This window comes from Paramisgurnus dabryanus, chromosome 7 (genome assembly GCF_030506205.2).
Source record: "Paramisgurnus dabryanus chromosome 7, PD_genome_1.1, whole genome shotgun sequence".
NCBI lineage: Eukaryota > Metazoa > Chordata > Actinopteri > Cypriniformes > Cobitidae > Paramisgurnus > Paramisgurnus dabryanus.
The window spans coordinates 25,454,660-25,477,588 of record NC_133343.1 but is presented as its reverse complement, the minus strand read 5'-3'; the positions used below and the strand labels follow the sequence as shown (position 1 = coordinate 25,477,588).

Below are 22,929 nucleotides of genomic sequence, written 5' to 3'. Positions count from 1 at the left end.
TGCCGCAGATCCTCATTGTCTCTGTCTTTTAAGAGGATGTCAGATGGTAGGGTTGAAGGCTGGAAACGTGAGTGAGATGGTGAGTTTGAGTTCTGAGAGGGATGAAATGATGGAAATAAAAGCGGGAGGGGGAAAAGAGACACGGGAACAAAGACGACTACTGGTGAGAGCTTGAGACGGGATTGGATAGAGGAGAGAGTAAGGCAGAGAATGTGAATGAGCTTAAGTATAAGTGCGGAGAAATTGTGGGGTGGGGAGAAAGGAGGGGAATTGAAACAGAGGAGGGTACGTGGAGGACGGCAGGAGGCGAGAGTATGGAATGACACTGAGTAAAAAGCAGACTAAGCACCTTTTCACTTTACAAGGGTGTGGAAGAAGTTTTCTCCGGTGGTTTTCACAAAGCTATTCACAGCTAATGTGTGTCTGATTCAGACCTGAATGCAAAATTGGTGCATGCTGTATGATTCTGTCCACGGTTTTGCCCTTTCAGAGGCAAAATATTTATTTTGTTGAAAGGTACAATTTGATCACTTTGCTTAACATACAATAATGACCTTTGCAATTAATCTTACTCTCCGACAAAATTCTGACAGGTTTACAAATGTTTTAGTGTTTTGATGCAGTGTGGCTTTTCAAAATTTCAAAATTACACTGAGTTTGTTTTGATAAATAAGTGGTCTAAAAACTCTTTTACGTCGTTGCAAATTATCTCGTCATTTTAACAACCATTTGTGTAATTGTGGCCTAAGGTCAGCTACAAAGATGTTTTGATGTCTGATCACTGCTCATATTGTACAATGTGACAATCAATATAACGCAAACACAGAAGTCACAATTTTTTAAAGGGGCAGCAGACTTTTTAATGGGAAAAAAGGTCATTTCTGGGGCTCCATTTTCATAATCGATTAATCTGAGTGATTATTTTTTTGATTAATCTACTAATCTTAATCTACATTTATTATAGCTAAATAAGGCACTAAATTGGGGTATTCACATGTAGAAGTGTGCCTTTAAAAGTAGAAAAGCCACACATTACTTCAGAGTTTTACTAATATAATCTTTTTGATTTTGATATTTTAAGTCTTAAATAAAAAAAGTGTGTGTAGCTTTTAAATAGTAAAACATCTTTCAATATCAAAATATAAATAAACAAATTGAGTCTTCAGGGTATGGAAGGTATTTTTGGTATTTTTTTTATTAATTAATTAAATGATAAAATAAAAAATGTAATCGCAAAATATTTCCCAAATTTGAAAATTAAATGCTAAATTAAAATTTAAAACATTCAATTAAATAATTTAATTTTGTATGCAAATTGAGTTGGCAACATTGCTTCAGCCAATCCCCACCCACTGATTAACGTTGAATTTGAAAATGAAAATGAAAACGAAAATGAAAACCAATAAATAAAACTGAACTTTACATTTTAATTTTGTCCCTATTTTACTTAAAAAGCATTTTTTTTTTAAATGTATTTACAGATTCCTTTTCAAGTTTACCCTTTTATTTTAATATTGGCAGTCTTGCCTCACGATTATATGGAAAATGAAATGTCAAATCATCAAATTAATTTTATTTTTCCATTTGGACGGAATTATTTAATTGAATGTTTTAATTTTTATTTTAGCATTTAACTTTCACATTTGGGAATTATTTTGCAATTTAATTTTTATTTTATCATTTAATTAATTAATTCAAAAAAGAACAAAAATACCTTACATATCAGGGACGTGCTGGTGAGGAAATTTTGCTACAGATAATAAACTCATTTTAATCTTCAACCAAGGGCGTAGGTTTGAGTCTGGCATTGGTGGGGACATAAATAAAATGGTCGCATTGCAAAAACTGTTTATCACCGTTTACTTGACATAAACAACAGACAACTCAGTATGCACTTTACTCAGTGACATCTGACTCGCCACCCACGGTGCCATCCCAAATTTAATTTACTTTAATAAACAATTCGTTATGTCCTAGAGCCTAATAAACAGTAACTGTTTAAGTCTTTGTCAAAAATCACATTGTAACATATATGAATCCATATTTACTTTATAACATTAAAGAATATGCAATTAATATTTAATTCTTAATTTAATTTTTCCAAAAAAATCCCAGTGTTGAAGTAGGTATGTATATCATGCTGTTTCCTGAACAACATTTACCGGTATTAACGTTTTAAGTTTAAAATGCTACCTTACATTATGTCTACATCTGTGCAAGTAATGACCACAGTGCAGTAATGTAAAGTATTCAGCAATCATGACATGAATTCATGTTTTTACCATGTTGGGGTTATTTTCTTTCATGGATTAGGAACCTTGCCACCCCATTTCTAAAAGTTTGACACAAGTTTACAACTCCTCAGGTTAACATGGGATTGTCGTGTATTGGTGAAAACACTGTCCTTAAATCATTATGTGACACAACTCTTTTTGTGCACGAAACAGTTACAGTGGGTATAATAATACTTTCTTCCTCACTTACCTGTAGCCCGAATAATCACGCGCGTCTTGTTGAGTGAACTTTAATTGGCGCGTTGTACAAAGTGAAACCATCCTATCACACGTAGCGAGTAAAGACAAGCCCATCATAAATTGATGTGCGTTAGAGAGGCGGGACTCAAGAAATGCTAATCCAATATTAGCGATGTGAGTTACGGAGGCGGGCATTGCAGTGAACGAAAGCTGTTAACCGTTTGTGTACCACATAGAGCGTTATTTTTACAGAACGGGATTTCAAAAGATTTTTAATCTCATTTAAATGATTCCTGAAAAAATATATAATAAGTAAAAAATATAAAACACAAGAATAAGACGGACATCAGTGGTTATATATAAATAGATTAATTGTTTGGTCGAAATTATTGCTAGGGACAATTCAGTCTTCCCTGAATATTGGTAGGGACATGTCCCTAGCGTCCCACCCTAAATCTACGCCCATGTCTTCAACTTTAGAATTTGATGAGAATTAACATTATTTGTTATTAACAAAAAAACATATTATATGAAAGTGATATACATGTGTTGTTACAGTAATAAAACCTGTATTTCCCCCTTACTTTCCCCCAAACAGATGCTTAGTTTGTGGCTCATTACTGTTTTTATGAAAACACAACAACAATTAACTCATTCCCCACCAGCCTTTTTTAAAAAGTTGCCCTCCAGCATTTTTTGTGATTTTCACAAAAGTTTTACAAAATGCCTTTCAGGAAAATTTATATAAACTATAAATATATAAACATACAAATATATCAAATGAAAGAACAGACCCGCTGCTTTCAAACAAACAAACAAAATGGGAAAAAAGTTTTGTTCTCTTTTTATAACCTCTTAAATATGGGTAGGTTTTTTCAAAAAGACAAAATTTTGAGCAAAAGCTGAAATAATTGAATTTTTGTAGAGGATTTTTGTTAGAGATCAGATTCAGAATGATTATCAAAACATATACAGAGTTTAAAATAATTAAATTCGTTTTTGCTTCAGTTTTTTATAAAATGGGCAAGAGCGCCATCTAGACGATAATAGGGGATTACAGATTACCATAAAAACTCATCAGGAAAGTGTCACTGGCATGGAAATGCTTTCTCTTAATTGACGAGATAACTTGTCAATGGTGGGGAAAGAGTTAAACAAATACAAACTCAGTTATATTAGAGGACGAAATGAAAACAGATGACTCTCGGCCGGGTTCGCACCAGATTTGTACCGGTTCCACTGACTTCGGCCAGATTCGGTGCAGAGTAGTCTGCTGTCTAGGAAACCTTTATCAACCAATGTTTATTTGCGCTTTTGCTTCCGTCATTGTCATGTCAGGGTTACCAGATACGCGTAACAAAACAAGCCCAATAACCATTTAAAATCAGTTCAAACACATCCCAATGACTATTCACATAACAAATACCAACAACTAATGTACCGAATCCTTCCATCTCTAACCAGCAGAAAAACATCAACCTACGGAAACAGTTAAAAAGTAGACCAAATCAGAACTCTCCCAGGACATGGCAAGCAACGCTGCGGACCTGGCAATGCTGCCTTGCTTCTAAACAAGCTGGTTACATGGTGAAAAGAAGCACCTGATAAATGTGCTTTATAAAACTTTATGCACGCAGCTTGTGCTGTATGAAGAAACAGCGCCTGAATTTAATAAGAAGGGCACAGCTTGCGCTGTACAGTTTGAAGCAAACGTGGTGGTGCGGGAGTATGTGACATCACAGATGTCGTAGTTGTTGCAGCCCTAGTAATTTCTTTATCTTTTAACTGGATAAAGATCTAATATACATGTTGAGCATTTCACGGATATATACTAGATAGTTTTTTTACCTAGAGGTACATTCTCAAAGTTTCAATGAGGACGAAAGCAGCAACTTCCAATATTAGGCCATCAGAGCTGCAAAGCAATACCCCCCTAGAAATTTTACGTTCCCATAACGTTCTCGGAACGACCCCGCTGGTGTTAAGGACGTTCCCCAGTAAAGTTCCCAGAACATTATGAGACAGACGTGTTGTGGAGTTCCCTAAAGGGTTGGAGGACGTTATTTGGCAGACCTCCACGGAACATTCAGGACGTCCCGGGAATGTTAAGAGAACCATATTTTAGGTTAAAATTTTACGTTCCCATAACGTTCTCAGAACAACCCCGCTGGTGTTAAGGACGTTCCCCAGTAAAGTTCCCAGAACGTTATGAGACAGACGTGTTGTGGAGTTCCCTAAAGAGTTGGAGGACGTTATTTGGCAGACCTCCACGGAACATTCAGGACGTCCCGGGAATGTTAAGAGAACCATATTTTAGGTTGAAATTTCACGTTCCCATAACGTTCTCAACACGACCCTGCTGGTGTTAAGGACGTTGTCTAGTAACATTTATAGAACGTTATGAGACGGACATGTTGTGGAGTTATTTAAAGGGTTGAAGGACGTTATTTGGCAGACCTTCACGGAACATTCAGGACATTCTGGAAATGTTAAGGGGACCATATTTCATCTGGACTTTACGTTCACAAAACGCTCTCAGAACGACCCTGCTGGTGTTAAGGACATTGCCTAGTAAAGTTCCCAGAACGTTTTGAGACTCACCCACAACTTATCCAGAAGCCCCCCAAAAAAGCAGTAACTCAACCAATATATAATTATACTGTGAAATTTATACGGTTGGTGTGGTGGAGGATAAAGGAGGAGATAGAGATGATAAATCCAAAATGATAATCTTTAATTAATATTAAACAAGGAACATGGCAACTGGTAAACAGCAAAACTCACAACACATCACTATAAACAAGAACTGACCTAGACAAAGGGAACAGCAGGGTATTTAGACAATTGAGTGATGAGGGGGATGACTGTCAGGTGAGGATAATAACAAACACAGTTCAGGTGAGAGAGTGAAGAGGATTATGGGAAATGAAGTCCAAATGAGTGATGAACGGTGAAACATGGAGAAACAAGCTTTAACAAACTGGTGCTGAGTCCCAATTCGCATACTATCCGTCCTAAATAGTATTCGAAACTAGAATTAGTACGTCCCAAATCTATAATCTATAATAATATTTGGACTTTAAAATAAGTAGCTTTGGTTACACACATTGCACATGAACGTCAGAACCAGCCGCCTCACAAACGACCTGCGTTTAGTTCTAATGATGCTCTGCTTTACTCCTCAACTTGGTAGAACACATTGTAAAATGTATTGTGAAAAAAAAAACGATGAGAAATAAAGATGGGAATAGTAAATAAAATTATATTTGACATAAGTTACAAGAATGAATGAAATACTGTTAAAAGTGGTGGTGTGCGTAACTAGGCAACCACGGTTTCGTTCACGTTGCATGACGTCATCGAAGTACGTCCCAGAACGTGCATACTGTTTTGCTACACACTCAAAAGTATGTAAATTTTCCTCACAAAAACAGTACATACTTTTAGGTCGTAGTATAAGTAGGCGAATTGGGACTCAGCATGGGACTGTGACAGAAATGTATCATTCAAAAACACAGAAAATAATCGAAAGTGGAATTACAGAAAAAATAAATAGAATGTCAAAATCTGGCAAATAAACAGAATGATAATAAAAAAGCTACAAATAAATTGCCAAAAAATACAAGAATAACATAAAAGCTATCAAAAACCGACATTAATTAAATTGTTTAAAACAATAAAGATGCAATTAAAACAAAACATTTACAGTTGAAGTGCATAAAATGTAATAACAGAATCCAATATACAACAACTGGTTAAATAAAATAAAAAAATAACCCATGAAATATAAAATTTATGTTTACAGATGCAAATGTGTGTTAGATATACAAATGTGAAAAATAACACCATGCAATAAGGTCACAAGCTTGATAAACATCAACCTTTAGGAACTTCAATCTCCAGGTCTGGAGCCTGCCGAATAAGAGCATACAAATACAAATCCAGTTAAAAAATAAATTTACATAAAATGCATAAGTAAGGGCAAAAACACATAGTACAAAACATCACAAGTCCAATAACTTTTTTTAACATTCAAATCGAGATGTGAAAAAATATGTTGGAAGATTTCAGACTTCCAGATAGATTTTCAAATTACCAATTTAAAGAAAAAGCAATTACAAACTACAAAAATGTTAAGCTCCAAAACTTCTTGGTCAAGTATTTTTTATCACCTGCTTCATTATTTAACATTATTCTTTACTACTTCAGACAATGCAAGCTTTTAAGCCAAAACACTTGTGCTTTTGTATCTAATACTAATATTAGGCAAATTAACCCATCCAAGAAATTAACCCATACAAAACTTAACAAATTCAATACATTCAATATTGTAATTTAAATCAAATTGCACAAAGATAAATAATGAACATGACTGTTAAGTTTTTAAGTAAAGTGTATTAAACTTACATAATTCTTTACCCAGATTGCAGGAAGATACTCTTCTTCAGGTTTGACGAAGTGTGGAACATGACTTCTGCAAACCAAACACAAACATGAGTTCATTTTAATTGTAAAAAAGTAAAATAAAAGAGTAAGACAAACACAAATGTATGACTCTTAGGTATTAAATTCATTTTCACACAAAAGCATTTTAAAAAAGATTTTTTGTTTTGTAAACAAAACACATGATCTTTGGTTGGCTTCTTTGTGGTCTGGGCATTAATTTGTTTTGTAAAGATCGAACAACTTATAGATTTCTTTAACATCCTCTTTATGCATATTGTTTTTTAAGCCTGCATGTTTATCGCTATACTTTAAATGGCAAATAAGAATATAATACTAGCACTTGCAGCCTAACATAGAAATAAAAAACATCACATAAAAGAATAGCAAATAAACATAAAAAACATTCATGTAACTCGCTGTAGAATAACAAGTGAAATCTATGTAGGTTTAAAAAGAAAAGTATCTTAACTTACCTTACAGTATTATATAAAGACAAAACGAAGATCACACGTCGTCATGTGTGGCAGTTTGTATTTCATGCGACTTCCGGGTCCTCTTGTAAGCTGTGGCATTATGGGAAAGGTAGTCTTTTTCATAAAGCGGATTGAACACTGTTGCTGTTAACTGACTACTGTTTCCAAGATGCATTGCAATCTACATCATCATATTTGGAGAGAACATAATTCATATTAGTAGCTGATGTACAATAGTGCAGACTAAATTACTCATTTATTTTTCTTCATTCTGAAATCATTTATTTATTACTTTGTTTGTATGGTCCACTGAATATTGACACATTCTTTGTATTAACTGCCTATAAAAATAAAATGTTCTAAGTGTAATTTCATATTATGTCCTCCTAGTGATATCAGGAACATTATTAAATGACCAACAGAGGACCATGTGGGAACATTCTATTAATGTTCAAAATGTCCTCTTTGTAACGTTGCCATGTGACCACAGAATAACCAATATGGGACGTCCCCCTAAAGTCATATCAGGAACGTTTTTATCTTACCAAAATAGTACCATGTGGGAATGTTCTGTTAATGTTCCAAATGTCCTTTCTGTAACGTTCTTATTTGACCACAGGATAACCAATATGGAACGTCCCACTACAGTCATATCAGGAACGTTATGATATGACCAAAGTAATACCATGTGGGAATGTTCTGTTAATGTTCCAAATGTCCTTTCTGAAACGTTCTTATGTGACCACAGCATAACCAATATGGAACGTCCCGCTACAGTCATATCAGGAACGTTATGATATGACCAAAGTAATACCATGTGGGAATGTTCTGTTAATGTTCCAAATGTCCTTTCTGAAACGTTCTTATGTGACCACAGCATAACCAATATGGAACGTCCCGCTACAGTCATATCAGGAACGTTATGATATGACCAAAGTAATACCATGTGGGAATGTTCTGTTAATGTTCCAAATGTCCTTTCTGAAACGTTCTTATGTGACCACAGCATAACCAATATGGAACGTCCCGCTACAGTCATATCAGGAACGTTATGATATGACCAAAGTAATACCATGTGGGAATGTTCTGTTAATGTTCCAAATGTCCTTTCTGAAACGTTCTTATGTGACCACAGCATAACCAATATGGAACGTCCCGCTACAGTCATATCAGGAACGTTATGATATGACCAAAGTAATACCATGTGGGAATGTTCTGTTAATGTTCCAAATGTCCTTTCTGAAACGTTCTTATGTGACCACAGCATAACCAATATGGAACGTCCCGCTACAGTCATATCAGGAACGTTATGATATGACCAAAGTAATACCATGTGGGAATGTTCTGTTAATGTTCCAAATGTCCTTTCTGAAACGTTCTTATGTGACCACAGCATAACCAATATGGAACGTCCCGCTACAGTCATATCAGGAACGTTATGATATGACCAAAGTAATACCATGTGGGAATGTTCTGTTAATGTTCCAAATGTCCTTTCTGAAACGTTCTTATGTGACCACAGCATAACCAATATGGAACGTCCCGCTACAGTCATATCAGGAACGTTATGATATGACCAAAGTAATACCATGTGGGAATGTTCTGTTAATGTTCCAAATGTCCTTTCTGAAACGTTCTTATGTGACCACAGCATAACCAATATGGAACGTCCCGCTACAGTCATATCAGGAACGTTATAATATGACCAAAGTAATACCATGTGGGAATGTTCTGTTAATGTTCCAAATGTCCTCTCTGTAACGTTCTTATGTAACTACAGGATAACCAATAAGGAACGTCTTCCTACAGTCATATCCGGAACGTTGTTATCTGACCAGAATAGTACCATATGGGAATGTTCTGTTAATGTCTCAGGCGTCCCTCTAAAGTCACATAAGGAACCTTGAACTGCAAGACTTTTAAAACCAACAAAGGATGTTTTAGGAATGTACCTAATGTTCTCTAAAGGTTCAGGTCTTTTCACCCCCATTAGAGAACTTTTAGGGAACGTTGCGAAAGGTCACGAGAACGTCACCTTCTACGTGGGTAATTAGCATAATCTCATGAGGATGAAAGTTCCTGTTTTACAAAGACATCTTTAAGAGACTTCTTCTGCATGATATAAATGATTTTTTCAGTTTTTATAAATAAATAGACTAATCCAATTGAATTATTTTTAAATCCTTTTAGCCAGGTAAAAAGTAAAAAACATAACACCTTAGTAAGCAAAAAAAATATTGCACACTGTAATCCTCACAAATCTTGCTGAGGCTGTCAACATTGGAAGCCCCATTATGTTAACATTGAATTTCGTGGTTTCCTTCCCAATGGATTAAAGTTGCTACTGAAATATAAATAAAGCTCCTTCCTTAAGGGACACAGCACCGATCTGTAGCTCAGATGGAAACACAACTTTCCCAATGACTAATCTAAAGAGTTTACTCATGAGAATATATTGTTATTTTACACTCTTCTGCTACAGAAGTTACTGTACATATTGTTGAATACATGAATACAAATATCTTTGTGATGCTTTTGTGGAATTTCTCATTTTTAATGGTTTAAAAAAACTGAATTTGCACACTATTTGCACTTAAAGATATGCATTACAATAGGATCCCAGCTTTCTCAGCTAAATCTTTATATAGTGGCAAGAAAAAGGAATAAACTGGTTTTTGATTTGCCATAAAATGTGATCTGATCCTCATCTAGGTCACCATAAAATGTGATCTGATCCTCATCTAGGTCACAACAATAGACAAACACAATGTGTATAAACTGTTCAGAGGGAATTTTTGACCATTCCCCTTTTCAAAACCAATTCCACTTAGACACATTTGCAGGATGTCTGGTGTGAACCCTCTCTTGATGTCCTTTCAAAGTTTAACATCTGGGGTTTGACTAGGCCACTCCAAATGGCATATTTGTTTTTTCTTAAGCAAGTCTGTGGTGAATTTACTTAAATGCTTAAGGTCATTGTCCTGGTGCATCAACCAACCAACGTCTTTAACTGGTGGACAGCCATCCTCACATTATCTTGTAGGATATTTTGTTAAACTTGGGAATTCATTTTTTTCTCGATGATGGCAAGTGGTCCAGGCCCTGAGGCAGCAAACCATGCCCAAATCATTATGTTCCCTCCACCATACTCACTGTTGGGATGATGTTTTGATGTTGGTAAGCTGTGCCCTTTTTGCGCTTTAGTATTTAAAACTTTTCTTTCATCAGTCCATAAAATACTTTCCCAGAAGCACTGGGGTTTGCCAAGATGCTCTTTTGCAAACCTCAGGCTCACAGCAATGTTTTTCGGGAGAGCAGCGGCTTCCTCCATAGTGTTCTGCCATAGACATCGTCCCTGTTCAAAGACTTACTTATGGTAGACTCGTGAACAGAGATGTGTGCCGTTCCAATAATGTCTTCAAGCCTTTGCTGTTACTTGTAGGTTCTTCTTCACTTCAATGAGTATTCTGGGTTGTGCCTTAGGAGTCATCTTCACTGTGTGCCCACTCCTAGGAAGGGTAGCTACAGTATTAAACTGATTCCATTTATAGACAATTTGTCTAACTGTCGACAGATGGATGTCTAAACATTTTGAGATTGTTTTGTATCCCTTTTCAGCCATATGGAGTGCAACAACTCTTGATCGGATATCTTTAGAGAGCTCCTTTTTGTGAGGTATGGTATATTAGAGCTGATACTTTTTAGGACAGCAATCTTAAAATGTCTTTTTATCAATAAACCACACCTTTAAACTAATTTTATTTCTGATACAAATTAGCTTTCATTAAAGTAATAAGTCTATAGGTTCACTTCCATTTCCCCAGCACTGTGAATGTTTAATGGGTGTTTTCAAAAAAGACACAAGAAACTAGAATTATTTGTGTGTTGTTAGCTTATGCACATTGTGTCTGTCTATTGTTGCGACCTAGATGAGGATCAAATCACATTTTATGGCAAATCACTGTAGAAAACCAGTTTATTCCTGGTTCACATACTTTATCTTGCCACTGTAACGAAAAGGCATTGGAGCTATGCTGGGTCAAAAAAGGACCAAACCAAGCCACTGAGTTTATTAACACAGAAAATGTTTATATTTGACCCAACAATGGATTGAAACAACTCTATAGGTTAAATTATAACTCACTGGGTTTGGTTCGTCCCTTTTTGATCCAATGCTGGGTCGAAAATAACCCAATTTTTTTTTTTTTTTTTTTGAGTGTTAATCACAATAAAGCACTTTTGTGTATCTACGTGGATAAAATGAGGGTTTAATTAAATAGGAAACTAAAGTGCCAACAAGGATACAGTTTCTTTCAAAGTGCTTGCTTTGAGAGTCTTCCCTCTCTGCTATGTTTCCTTCTTAATGCTCTGTATCTATTGTGTTGCCGTTTTAGGGAACAAATGCCAATCACATTGGGTCTTTTTAGTGTTACCTTTCATAATTTAGAATCTGCTCTTTCAAACATCTGTTATATTTCTTGGTAAATGCATGCTCTTTGATTCATACACATTGCTTTAAAACTAACTTAACATTTTGTGATGTAAAATGTATATACCATAGTGTTGCATTGATATGTTATGCATGCACCTGAATAGATGCTACCCACAGCTCTTGCTCTTTATATTTATTAACTGGCCTTGCTCTGTTGGTTTTCAATTTGAGACCTATCTGCACTTTCGTCTGTTTCTGACTTTTCTGAAGCCTGAAAACTGAACACAAACAGTATTAGATTCCATTAAAATGCTTGGTTGTTGATTAGCTTATATCTTTAACAAAGATGGGACATAAAGGTTGACTAGTCATCCAATACACTGCACTTGTGAATTCAGGTCATTTCAGAGCACCACCCCAACAGATGTCTTTAAACAGACATATTTGGCCATTGTGTCACATCTCATATTTTATATGTCCTTGCTTTAAGACTAAAACTAGTTTAAAGTTTTAGGTTCTGTGGCTAAAACTGTTGTGAGACCTCTTCATTCGCTTCTATTATGTTGTTCTCTTTTGTTTTGAATGCAAGAACATGCCTCAGAAAAACTAGGAACTTGTTCAATTGGGGTCAGGTGAACCCATAACTGCAACCAGCCTAATTATACAGGGCTTCATGTAGACCAAGTAAGCAGCTACTGTAGCCATGGCAACCCACCAAATACTTTAGCTGCTAAAAATATGCAGTTTTGCACATCAATACTCTTTGTAAAAAACTGTTAATTGTATCTATCTACATATACCAAAGAAAAACCTAGCATTTGGTGCTTTTCTAGCCAACACTTAGGAACTCCCTTGACTTTGGCCCACCCTAGAGCCTGTGCCCATCAGGCCCCACCCCTGCGATGATGGCATGGCTAAATGCCACATTCATTTAACGCTGCTCAGTGAAGCCCCATGAATATTCCCGAGCTTGCATAACTCTGCCCCTGCCTGGTTTATCATTCATTTGGCAGGCCTTTATTTATATATTCTCTTTCTCGGATGATAAATGGCACTAGGAATTTAATTAGAGCTATGGGAGGAGAGGAGCCCTGATGAATCTGATACTGTGTGGCTCTCACACACAAATCAAAGGTGAAAGTGGACGCGTATGTTGGGCGGCAGAGCAGTGAGATGTCATTACCGAAATGGCGTGATGTGTCTGTCAGGTGTGGCCGAATTAACTCACCCATTCGAAGCTCAACAGCCACTAAGATGAGCGAATCAGTCATCTGTATGCAGGTCATTTGTGGACATGACAGGAACCTGAGCAGAAAATGATTCATTACTTATAAGAGTCTGGCCAAGACAATTTACTGTAATGAGCAATCCTCCTACCAGTCCATACTTCAGAAATTACATATACAAATATTTTCACTCTAAAATAGAGAATTTAATTGAATGTCCTTAGAATGAAATAAAGTTTTATAGAGTCGACAGGTGTAAAACTGTGCTCACGCTGTAGGATTTTCGTCCCGAATTTACACGATTTTCCCCTCCCGAGAATCAGAGAGAAATTCCAATGTTTGCCTTAAATTATTATGTAATGTGTGGCGTTTACAGATCAAATCTTACAGCCTTCGATCTGCACACAAGCAAATCGGGGCTGCCCAGATCAAACATGTTTGATATTTAGGATTTTACATCAGGATGATTACGTCAGTACTTTCACAAGCCAGTGAAAGATAGCAGTGAACGACGTACCTTTTGAAAACAAGCTGCTGTATGTGTCCGGTAGACAATGTAGATGGAGAAACAGCTTGTGGAAGTGAGGAAACAACATGATTGACTAAATAACGGGTCCATAAAAACACATCATGACCTTTCTGTCAAAATCAAGAGCTGAGGAGAAATTGCCTTGGTTTTAAACACACCGGGTGAATGAAGAAAGCTGCTAGGAAATGACAAGCTCAGATGCAAAACCCTCAGCGTCTGACATGTTTTCTTGTAAATTTATTTTTATCATGCTCATATGTTTCGTTTCAGCATTTAATGACAATGAAAGTTTATTAGTCAGTAACTAAAAATGCCTTATTTTCACTTTTGTCATTTCATTAGCATTTAACAAATTTTGCTGAGGGGAGGGGGGGTTCAATGGTATTTCATGCATTCTGACTTATTATCACAGTTTAAGAGTTGGTTTTTCTCATGCTTAACAAATGCAAAGTGTCAAAAAAGCAGTTGGATATGTGTTGCAGAGTATTTCTGTGCCAAATGCACTTCGTCAGGGTTTATACAAGTTTTGGAAAGTTTTTTTCTCGATTACAGGTTCAGCTGACGTTTCAGGGGTAAGCTATATGTATCACTTCTTTTTATGGGCACTTCCCCCAGAAAACCATGCCCACATGTCGATCAGCGGAAGAATACGGACGCTAAGTACAGGCATCATATGCGTCAGCTTAATTTCAAGACTCAACAATGGCTCGAAAGAAGAAGTGTGTTTTTGGATGTAATGAGAAGAAAGCCACCGTGTAAAAAATACTTTGTTGCCTTAATTTTTTTTGTTGAATCAACTCGGATTTACAAGTCATTTTAACTTACTTTTATTTATCTTGACTACAGGTGAGTTGTTATAACTTATAAAATTAAGTTGACATTTCTTAACTATATTTTATAAGTTGTGACAACTCATCTCTGTTGACATGACTTGTAAATCTGAGTTGATTTAACAAAAAATTTTTAAGGCAGCAAAGTATTTTTTACAGTGCAGAATTATGGAAACAATGGATATAGTTTGTTTATCCGGGGTAGCAGCGGAGTTTTGCGTGTGTTTGTTTAAAGCTGGATTTCATTGAAAAGTCCCAGCTGGGTCAGGAGTTGCAGTAAGTAAGACTTCTGTGTTATCTTGAAAATAGGCGTGTGAGTGCATATTATATAAACAACACAAACATGTATTAGATTATAAGTAGGGGTGCACCGAAATTTCGGTCGCCGAAAATTTCAGCCGAAAATGGAATTATCGGTTTCGAGCCGAAATAAAAAATCCAGCCGAAAATGTCAACCGAAAATTAATGTCAACCAAGCCCCTCCCATCTGTGCGCTAGCGCTTGGGTTTCACTCACGGTGATCAGTCGTCACCCACCCCTCCCCTCCTGTTTGCACGCGTCTGCAAAGATTAAGCATGTCTTGATGTGTAAACTTTAGAGAGAGTCGCGCTAATGTGTCTCATACTGTAATCCATTAACATACATTTGGCGAATAAAGCGATGAAACACAACGTAAAGTTTTTATGTGGAGCGACTGTTGCGCGGTTTGGGATTCACTCTCGGTCTCTGTGTGCGCGCGTGTTTAAGTGCCCTCAATAGTGCACATGCGAGAGAGACACGTTTAAAAAAAACAAGCAAACATAAAATCTCTCTGTTGTTGACAGGGCACATATAAACAAAATTATCTCCATAGTATTCTTTTTCTTATAAAAACATTTGTTTATGTCTTAAGTGTATGTATAGATTACAGTCAGAAACCAGATTAACTTAAGTCTGTGTCATTAATGTTAATCAAACAACCTATGACAAAGAGACAAATAGCTCTAAAAATAATAATATATTTAATTTATACAATAAAGACAGTGTTATGATTCATTTAATTTGATTTCTGTACCTAATGCTAATTTCAGACCTTATTAATGTACAACTTTGTTCTTTTTTATAAATGTTTGCAATTTCTTTATTGTTTATTAGATTTTTCCCACCTGCTTTTTGTTGATCCGAAAAATAATCTGATCTGTGCCTCAAAAACGGTAATGTGATCCGAACTGTGAGTTTTTTATCCGTCACACACCCCTAGTAAAGTTAGTACACAGTAATAGCCATAAATGCAATTGTACTAATAATTGGCATAATCATTTCTTTCGGTGTTTCGGTTTTGGTTTTTTTCAGCCTTGGTTTCCTTTTTCGGTTTCGGCCAAGAATATTCATTTTGGTGCATCCCTAATTATAAGTTATCCAGTCATTGTTGTATAAAGTTGACTCGTGACTCGCTCCTCCCGCAGTTCGTAACTCCTCCTTCCGAATATTTGGTACGTTATCGGAAAGAATCGTTAAAGCTAATCTGTCTTTTATAAATCTGATAAAACTAAAAACTCTTCTGAGATATGAAGGATGTAATACTACTTAAAGGTACTCCAGATAAACATCAGATACGCAGAACAAGCGTGTTTTATATACGCTTTAAGTCTAACCCAACACTATCACTTTACCTATTACAAAGGTATCAATTAAATCAATCTTTTTTTTGTTAAAGCAGAATCTAATCATGAATGTGATGGTACAGCACACAACCACATAAAAGGGTTTCATTTCTTTTCATCAAGTAGGTCTCACCACTGCAAAGTACCGCATAAAAGTATGGTTTTTATGCATTCTTTACACATTACCATACTCACAGGCGTCCCAGTGGATTACCCAGACAAAAACAAGCCTGGCAGAATCAAAGTATAGGAGACTTAATAAAAAAGTTATATTTCAATGGAATACACAAACTCCCAAACCATGGTGGGTAAACGTTGAAATCTTATGCGAGGGCTTGCCTTTAGTTAAGGACATCCACTGGGACACAAACAAACCTGTAGCTGCATTTCACCATATTTTTTACAAGTTCCCTTGGATATCCACACAAAGACACAATGCATTGACACTTTGATATAAACTCTTACAGTAAAACTTCTCTTGATCAGGGATGCGATCATAAAGAGCTGTAACAAACACAGACCCATCCTGCTGTGGTTCTTTATAGTGAAACCAGGCTCTTAAAGAAGCAGTGAATCAAAGAATCAATTTTAACTTGATTTTTGTTATATAAGAGGCCATCCTACTTAAACGAATATCCTGCAAGTTTTATAACTGAAAACGTCCTTGTTACTGAAATAGAACAGTTTTTGGCAACAAGCCTAGAAAACGGCTGATCCAGGAGTGTGCCAATGTGTGACGTTGTAGAGATTTTAAACACCACCTCCAAAGTGAAATGGCAATGACTAGTTTTGTAGCAACCGAACTTGCTACCAGGCAAACAAACCAAATATGATAGCACCCTAAGAAGAGATAAAGTAAACGGCAACACTTTACTTGAATGGGGTGTTCATACAGTAAGACTGACATGACACCTTCATAATTATGACACGTGTCATGTCATAATTATGATGGCGGTTTTATTAAAAGTGTCATTAAGTGTCGTTTGTTCAATTATGTCATTTTTAACGCAAAGATGACATTGTTTGACATAAACCAATACATCATAATTTGTCATAAATCTGTCATAAACATGACATAGCAGAATAATGATCAAACTTTAGAAACTACCTAGCTTTATGGGTTAACAATATATTAAACTGTCATTTAAATGTCATTTAGTTTTACTACTGTGTCAAATCGTTTTAAATACCATAACAAAATGCCACAGACACGTCAAAATATTATACTTAACTCAGGGTTTCCCGCAGAAAATTTGTTAGTTAAGGTGGTAGTGTTGGGCGGGGGGTGGTGCCGGGGGGGCGTGACAATCAAAGGTGCGGGGCGTACGCGTCATGATGAAAATAGTTTTATTAAAAACACTGAAATAAAATTTATTTTTGAATAAACTATGACAGAAAATGAACACATACTAGATTATTAATGAATTTAATGTTTTTAACAGATACCTCAAACGAAAATAGCTGCGTGATGAAGTGAAACTAAAGGGTTAATAAACACAAACTGAAGCAGATGTTGTAGAACATTTAGGCCGTGTGGCGCGCATGCCCGCTCGCGGTGTGAAGCGTGTCCGCGCTATTCTCTGAGATGCACTTGACGGCCTTTTGTGCTGCGAAATAATAATTTTTTGTCTTGGTAATGTCAAGTTGTTATAACTAAGACATCTCAAACAATGTCATCTTTGCATTAAAAATTACATAATTGAACAAATGACACTTAATGACAGTTGTCATAAACGTGCATTAAATCTCCTTCATGCTCATAGCATGTGTAATGTCATGATTATTAATGTGTCATGTCAGTCTTATGAACACCCCTTCAAGTAAACTGTTACCAAGTAAACTTTCAATAAAAAAATCAACCAGACCAAATAGGGCATAGTACAATAACTTGATATTCCAAGTAACTATCATTGATGTGTTTAATGTGTGTGTAATTGTTTGGTAATGCGAATCCTTTATCGTGACAAGAAAGGCGTCTTTCATGCTCAATGAAATGTATTTTGTTTTTTAAGCTTCTGAAGCTGAAGCTTGCCCACAGCTCTGATGTGAAGCATCACTCTGAAACCTAATTAATATAACAGATTGTCTACCAGCGCACAGACTGTGACAGTCTGGGACTCTCAAACACTAACAACAACAACAACAAATTTACACTCATCCAGATATATGAGATCATTCATAATCTATCTCTTCAAAAGAACAAACTTAGTCCTTCATTTTACTTAGACAGCAAAAAATCTGGCTTGATGCATCTTTGGATGAATGGGGTTTTCCACGTTCTGTTTTTTAGATGACATCTGTCCATACATGTAAGGAAATAATCTCACTTTATTTCTGTTTGTCCTGGCACTTAACATATTTTCTCTAGGATGGGGATTGGAGTTGAACGCAACACTCCCCCTGAAGTCTTTTGCTTCTAGAACAAAAGGTCACAATTACGGCCTAATGGCTCTCCTGCCAACTGATTTGTGATAAATGAGTCTCATATTATAATGAAGATCCTCACCTTTGGGGAAAGATATAGGAAAAGGTCAAACAACTGTCAGTTGTGTGAATGTAGGGTTGATAGGTGACACCCGCTATTAATTATAAAGTGGGACACTTAAGTTTAAAGTCATATGGTAAGGACCACTAGGAGGGTTCTTTTTGAATATGTTCAAACGAATAGCAAATGAAGTCGAAAGTTCTGCTGTACTGTTCTGTGACATTTTAAAGCAGCCCGTATCAGGTGGCGCAGAGATGCCCACGTTAATCTCGCGCAGGGATAATTTGCTGAGTTAAGGGAAGTCACACTGATCAGATCTGTGTGCAGAGGTTCGAAGATTTTTGGTGTCACCGCACTTAAATGCTGGCCGGTTGAAGCTACTGGAGTAAATTAGTTGGACTTTTATAGGGCTCGATTCAGAGATCAAAGCTGGAATAGATAATGAGGCCATTAGTCTTCCTATCTCAAATAACACCATGGATCTTTTTTTAAAATACACCTTCACACACACATATACACAGATATTTTGATTGGGCTGCTCTCACAGAATAGTTTAAATCGTGGCAAATGTTTGAAATGGAAATTGATTCTGAGCTATTTATGCATCATTTCAGATGCAGTGATTCTTTCACCAATGACACCCTGTCAAAAACCCATCTGCGTTCAGTTCTTAAGAGTTCATTTATTTGTACGTGTTCATTTCAGTGTGGTATGGCTAGACTGAGGCTATAAACTGTTGGAGAAGATATTAAAGTGGCCAAGGATTATTATATAATAGATTAAGGTCAAGTCCAGTTACAGAAATGTACTGTATGTTTTCTGAAAGGCATTTTGTATCAACTTGTACTTATATTTCTTATTTGACTTTTTTCTGTTTTTCAATTGTTTTTCTCTAAAACATAATTCCAATATAAATTTTAGCACATACTATTGGGTATTTTTAAATAAGTTAAAGGGCCCATGGCATAAAAAACTGACTTTTTCCTTGTTTAAGTGCTATGATTGGGTCCCCAGTGCTTCTATCAACCTAGAAAATGTGAAAAAGATCAACCCAGTAACTTAGTTTTGGTAAACCATTCTCTACAAGCACATGAAAAAATAGGTCGTTGAAATTTGGCTCTCCTTATGATGTCATAAGGAGCTCTTATTATAATAGTACCACCCCTTAATCTGCACTATCCAACCACAGCACTGCCATTTAGTGCAGAGAAAAGCACAATTGAGTTTTAATTGCATCAAACCACCATCATTGTGATCAGTGTTTGAATTTCATCAGCTCATTTGCATTTTAAAGGACACACCCAAAACGGCACATTTTTCCACACACCTACAAAGTGGCAATTTTAACATGCTATAATAAATTATTTATATGGTATTTTGGGCTAAAACTTCACATTTGTGCTCTAGGGAAACAAAAGATTTATTTGACATCTTAAAAAAGTATTGTGCCATGGCCCCTTTAAATAAAAGATAAAATCAATTAAAATCAGGTCAAGTGAAATAGTTTTACAGATGCTTGGAATCAATTAATAAATAAATTTATTTTGGCCATAATGGTTTGCTAATGTATCTACTTTAATGTTTGTCTAAAAATACATTATAGATTTACCAGATAACATTCATATAGCCTAATTAAATACATGCCCTCCATAACTCTTATGAAACCAATTATGTATTTTGTAGCATTCACCCGTAACTAAAAAGTAAAAATTCACCTCCTGGGAATAGTTTTTAAAGCGTAAGATTCATTGTACCATAATTAATGTATTAATGGAATGATTTGGTATCAAAATTACACCTTTTCAATGCTAATTCAAACTGTAATGGTAGAGAGCATTCACGAAACAGTTGTTGGGCTTTCAATAATCCCTGACCTTGTCTGTTTTCATTTAATTATTGTTGCCTCAACCCTTTTAGCTGAGTTAAAATGGTCAACCCTCTAAATGTCTCTTGTACGGTGAAAGCAAGACCTCTAGCCTTAACACATCAGCTTTTGAAAATAATATAAAACATCAGTTAACCATCAAATGGTAAATATGATTAAGCGTTATTCCTGGCAAGCTTCACACTGTAGGTCAGATGCACTGTTTGGGGTCAGATGCATTGTTTAGCTGTGTCCACGGGAGCCTAGGGACATCTTTTGTTATGGAATATGGAATAAAGCCAAGAGTCTAAATTTCCATGGTTTCTCCTGCCAGTCTATACAAAAGCAGAGGTTAATAATCCTGGTATAAGTATTTCAAATTTGACTCTGACCTCCAGCAAAGTCACAGTGGGGTTTGCTGTACTCCATCACTGAATACTGAAAGCAATAATAAAATAATTGATTGTATGAATTGGGACTGTCATAAGTTGTTATTGAAAAGCTTTGTGTTTACCATTATCAGTCCTACTAAAAAATAAGACCGTTAAGCTCAGGGATTTAAAAATTTGGTGTAGGGATGTGAAAAAACTACAATCCTCAAGAAGAGTTGAGTCAAAAAAGTGGTATAATTAACATATAATAACATATAAAATGTGTTCATTAAATATATATATTTTTTACGGATTATTAACTAAAACAAGTTGGTTTAGTTACTCTTTAAAATATATTGCTCCAGGTACGGTACATGCATCTTTTAACTCCTTCCCCACCATTGACGAGTTATCTCATCAATTAAGAGAAAACATGCATGAAAAATACTTGTTACTGATGAGTGTTTATGGTTTTATGTAATACCGTGATTTATAAAAAATTATAAAAAAAAACTGAAGCAATTTTTTTAAATCAATTTTACACTCCGTGTATGTTTTGATAATCGTTCTGAATCGGATCTTTAACAAAATTCCTTTAAAAAATGCAATATAAATAAAAATATAAATAGGATGCAATTTTTTTTCCCCATTTTGTTTGTTTGAAAGCAGGGGGTCTGTTCTTTAATTTGTATGTTTATTTATTTTTAGAAGAAAATTTTATTGGAAAGCATTATGTGAAATCACAAAAAAATGCTGGCGGGCAACTTTTCAAAAAAAGGCTGGCGGGAAATGAGTTATAGAAATGTCCACTAGGTTTTTTATGTTTTGATGCAGGTTTTTTAAAGTTACGAAGCAGACACATATACAAATTAAAACCCGCTTGTCTTTGTTAAGTAGATTTGGGCCATTTGATACATTTTTATATTCATACAGTATGCGCAAAAGTGCCTAAGCGATTTTGATACAGCACAGCCAAATAAACCGTACGTATATATTTTGATTATTCATTACCGTGCCTTTTGTAAGTTTCCTCTATGTTTCCTGTAAGTTCTTGACATACCTCTGCCAAACAGGATCAATCCTGACAGTAAAGACATTTATCGGCCACAGTCACCCAAGCATGCACTGAACAGTATATGCCAGTAATGTTAGGTATTGTCTGCTTTGTAATCTTGGCAAAAATGGAGATAAAACAAGCACCTACAGTGCCTCTAGTTGACACTCCAGCGGAAAGATGCAGCGATATGTACCAGCTTATGCAGAAATCCCAATGATCTTGTGTAGTTTCTCATATTCACAGATGGTAAAGTATGTTGTTTGTTTCCCACAGGAGTACCAAATTGACATCATTTTTGCCCAGACGTGGACAGATAGCCGACTCAGATACAACAGCACTATGAAAATACTGACTTTGAACAGTAATATGGTTGGACTCATTTGGCTACCAGATACAATCTTCAGAAATTCCAAGAGTGCAGACTCACATTGGATTACCACACCCAATCAGCTACTAAGAATATGGAATGATGGAAAAATCCTTTACACTCTAAGGTAAGAGAGTCCCAGTCATCAGGTATACCAAATATTGCCGAATGAAGCCGCATAAGAATAGGAATTAAATGTGATGTTTGTTTACAGTTACTGTAAGTGCTTTCGGTGCCCTACATTAAACTAAGCAGAGATGTGTTTATTCAGCATCTGTTGAAACCACCAAACTGCATTGCAAAGTTGGAGCTGTGTATCAAGCGTTTTACTGATAGCCCAGTTATCTTAAACAGATCATTATCTTAAGCAAAATGCTGTAAGCAACCTGACATGCAGTGCATTTAATACATGCATATCGACATGTTTATAATACTTGTGTGACATCATTAAAGGGCACACATTATGCCAATTTATTTGGGTGGAAGCAAAAATGTTATGTGTGTTCTTTTAACTGCAAATGAGGTACAGCTCCTAACTCCCTTACCAGCAAAAATAGATCTGATTCCTGTATATACAGTCTTGGACAATAATCTATTTATCTGCATTAGTACTACAATCCGCTAACACACACATTAAAAAAGCTTTTAGGTCAAATAAATCACTCAGTCAATGGCCGTGTGCGGGGCTTTGTTTGTGTGACGTCACATTAACAAGAGAATAAAAAGCATGTG

General features: G+C 35.8%; 1 protein-coding gene across 3 annotated transcripts in view; it reads left to right on the top strand.

The window, feature by feature from the left end:
• The window catches only part of gabrg3 (gamma-aminobutyric acid type A receptor subunit gamma3), a 163,535-nt gene that overhangs the window by 82,769 nt on the left and 57,837 nt on the right, over window positions 1–22,929 (top strand). For all 3 annotated transcript variants that reach the window (XM_065272593.2, XM_065272591.2, XM_065272592.2), the window contains exon 4: window positions 22,104–22,324. In XM_065272593.2, coding sequence (XP_065128665.1) covers window positions 22,104–22,324 — 221 coding nt within the window. The remainder of the gene's footprint in view (window positions 1–22,103; window positions 22,325–22,929) is intronic.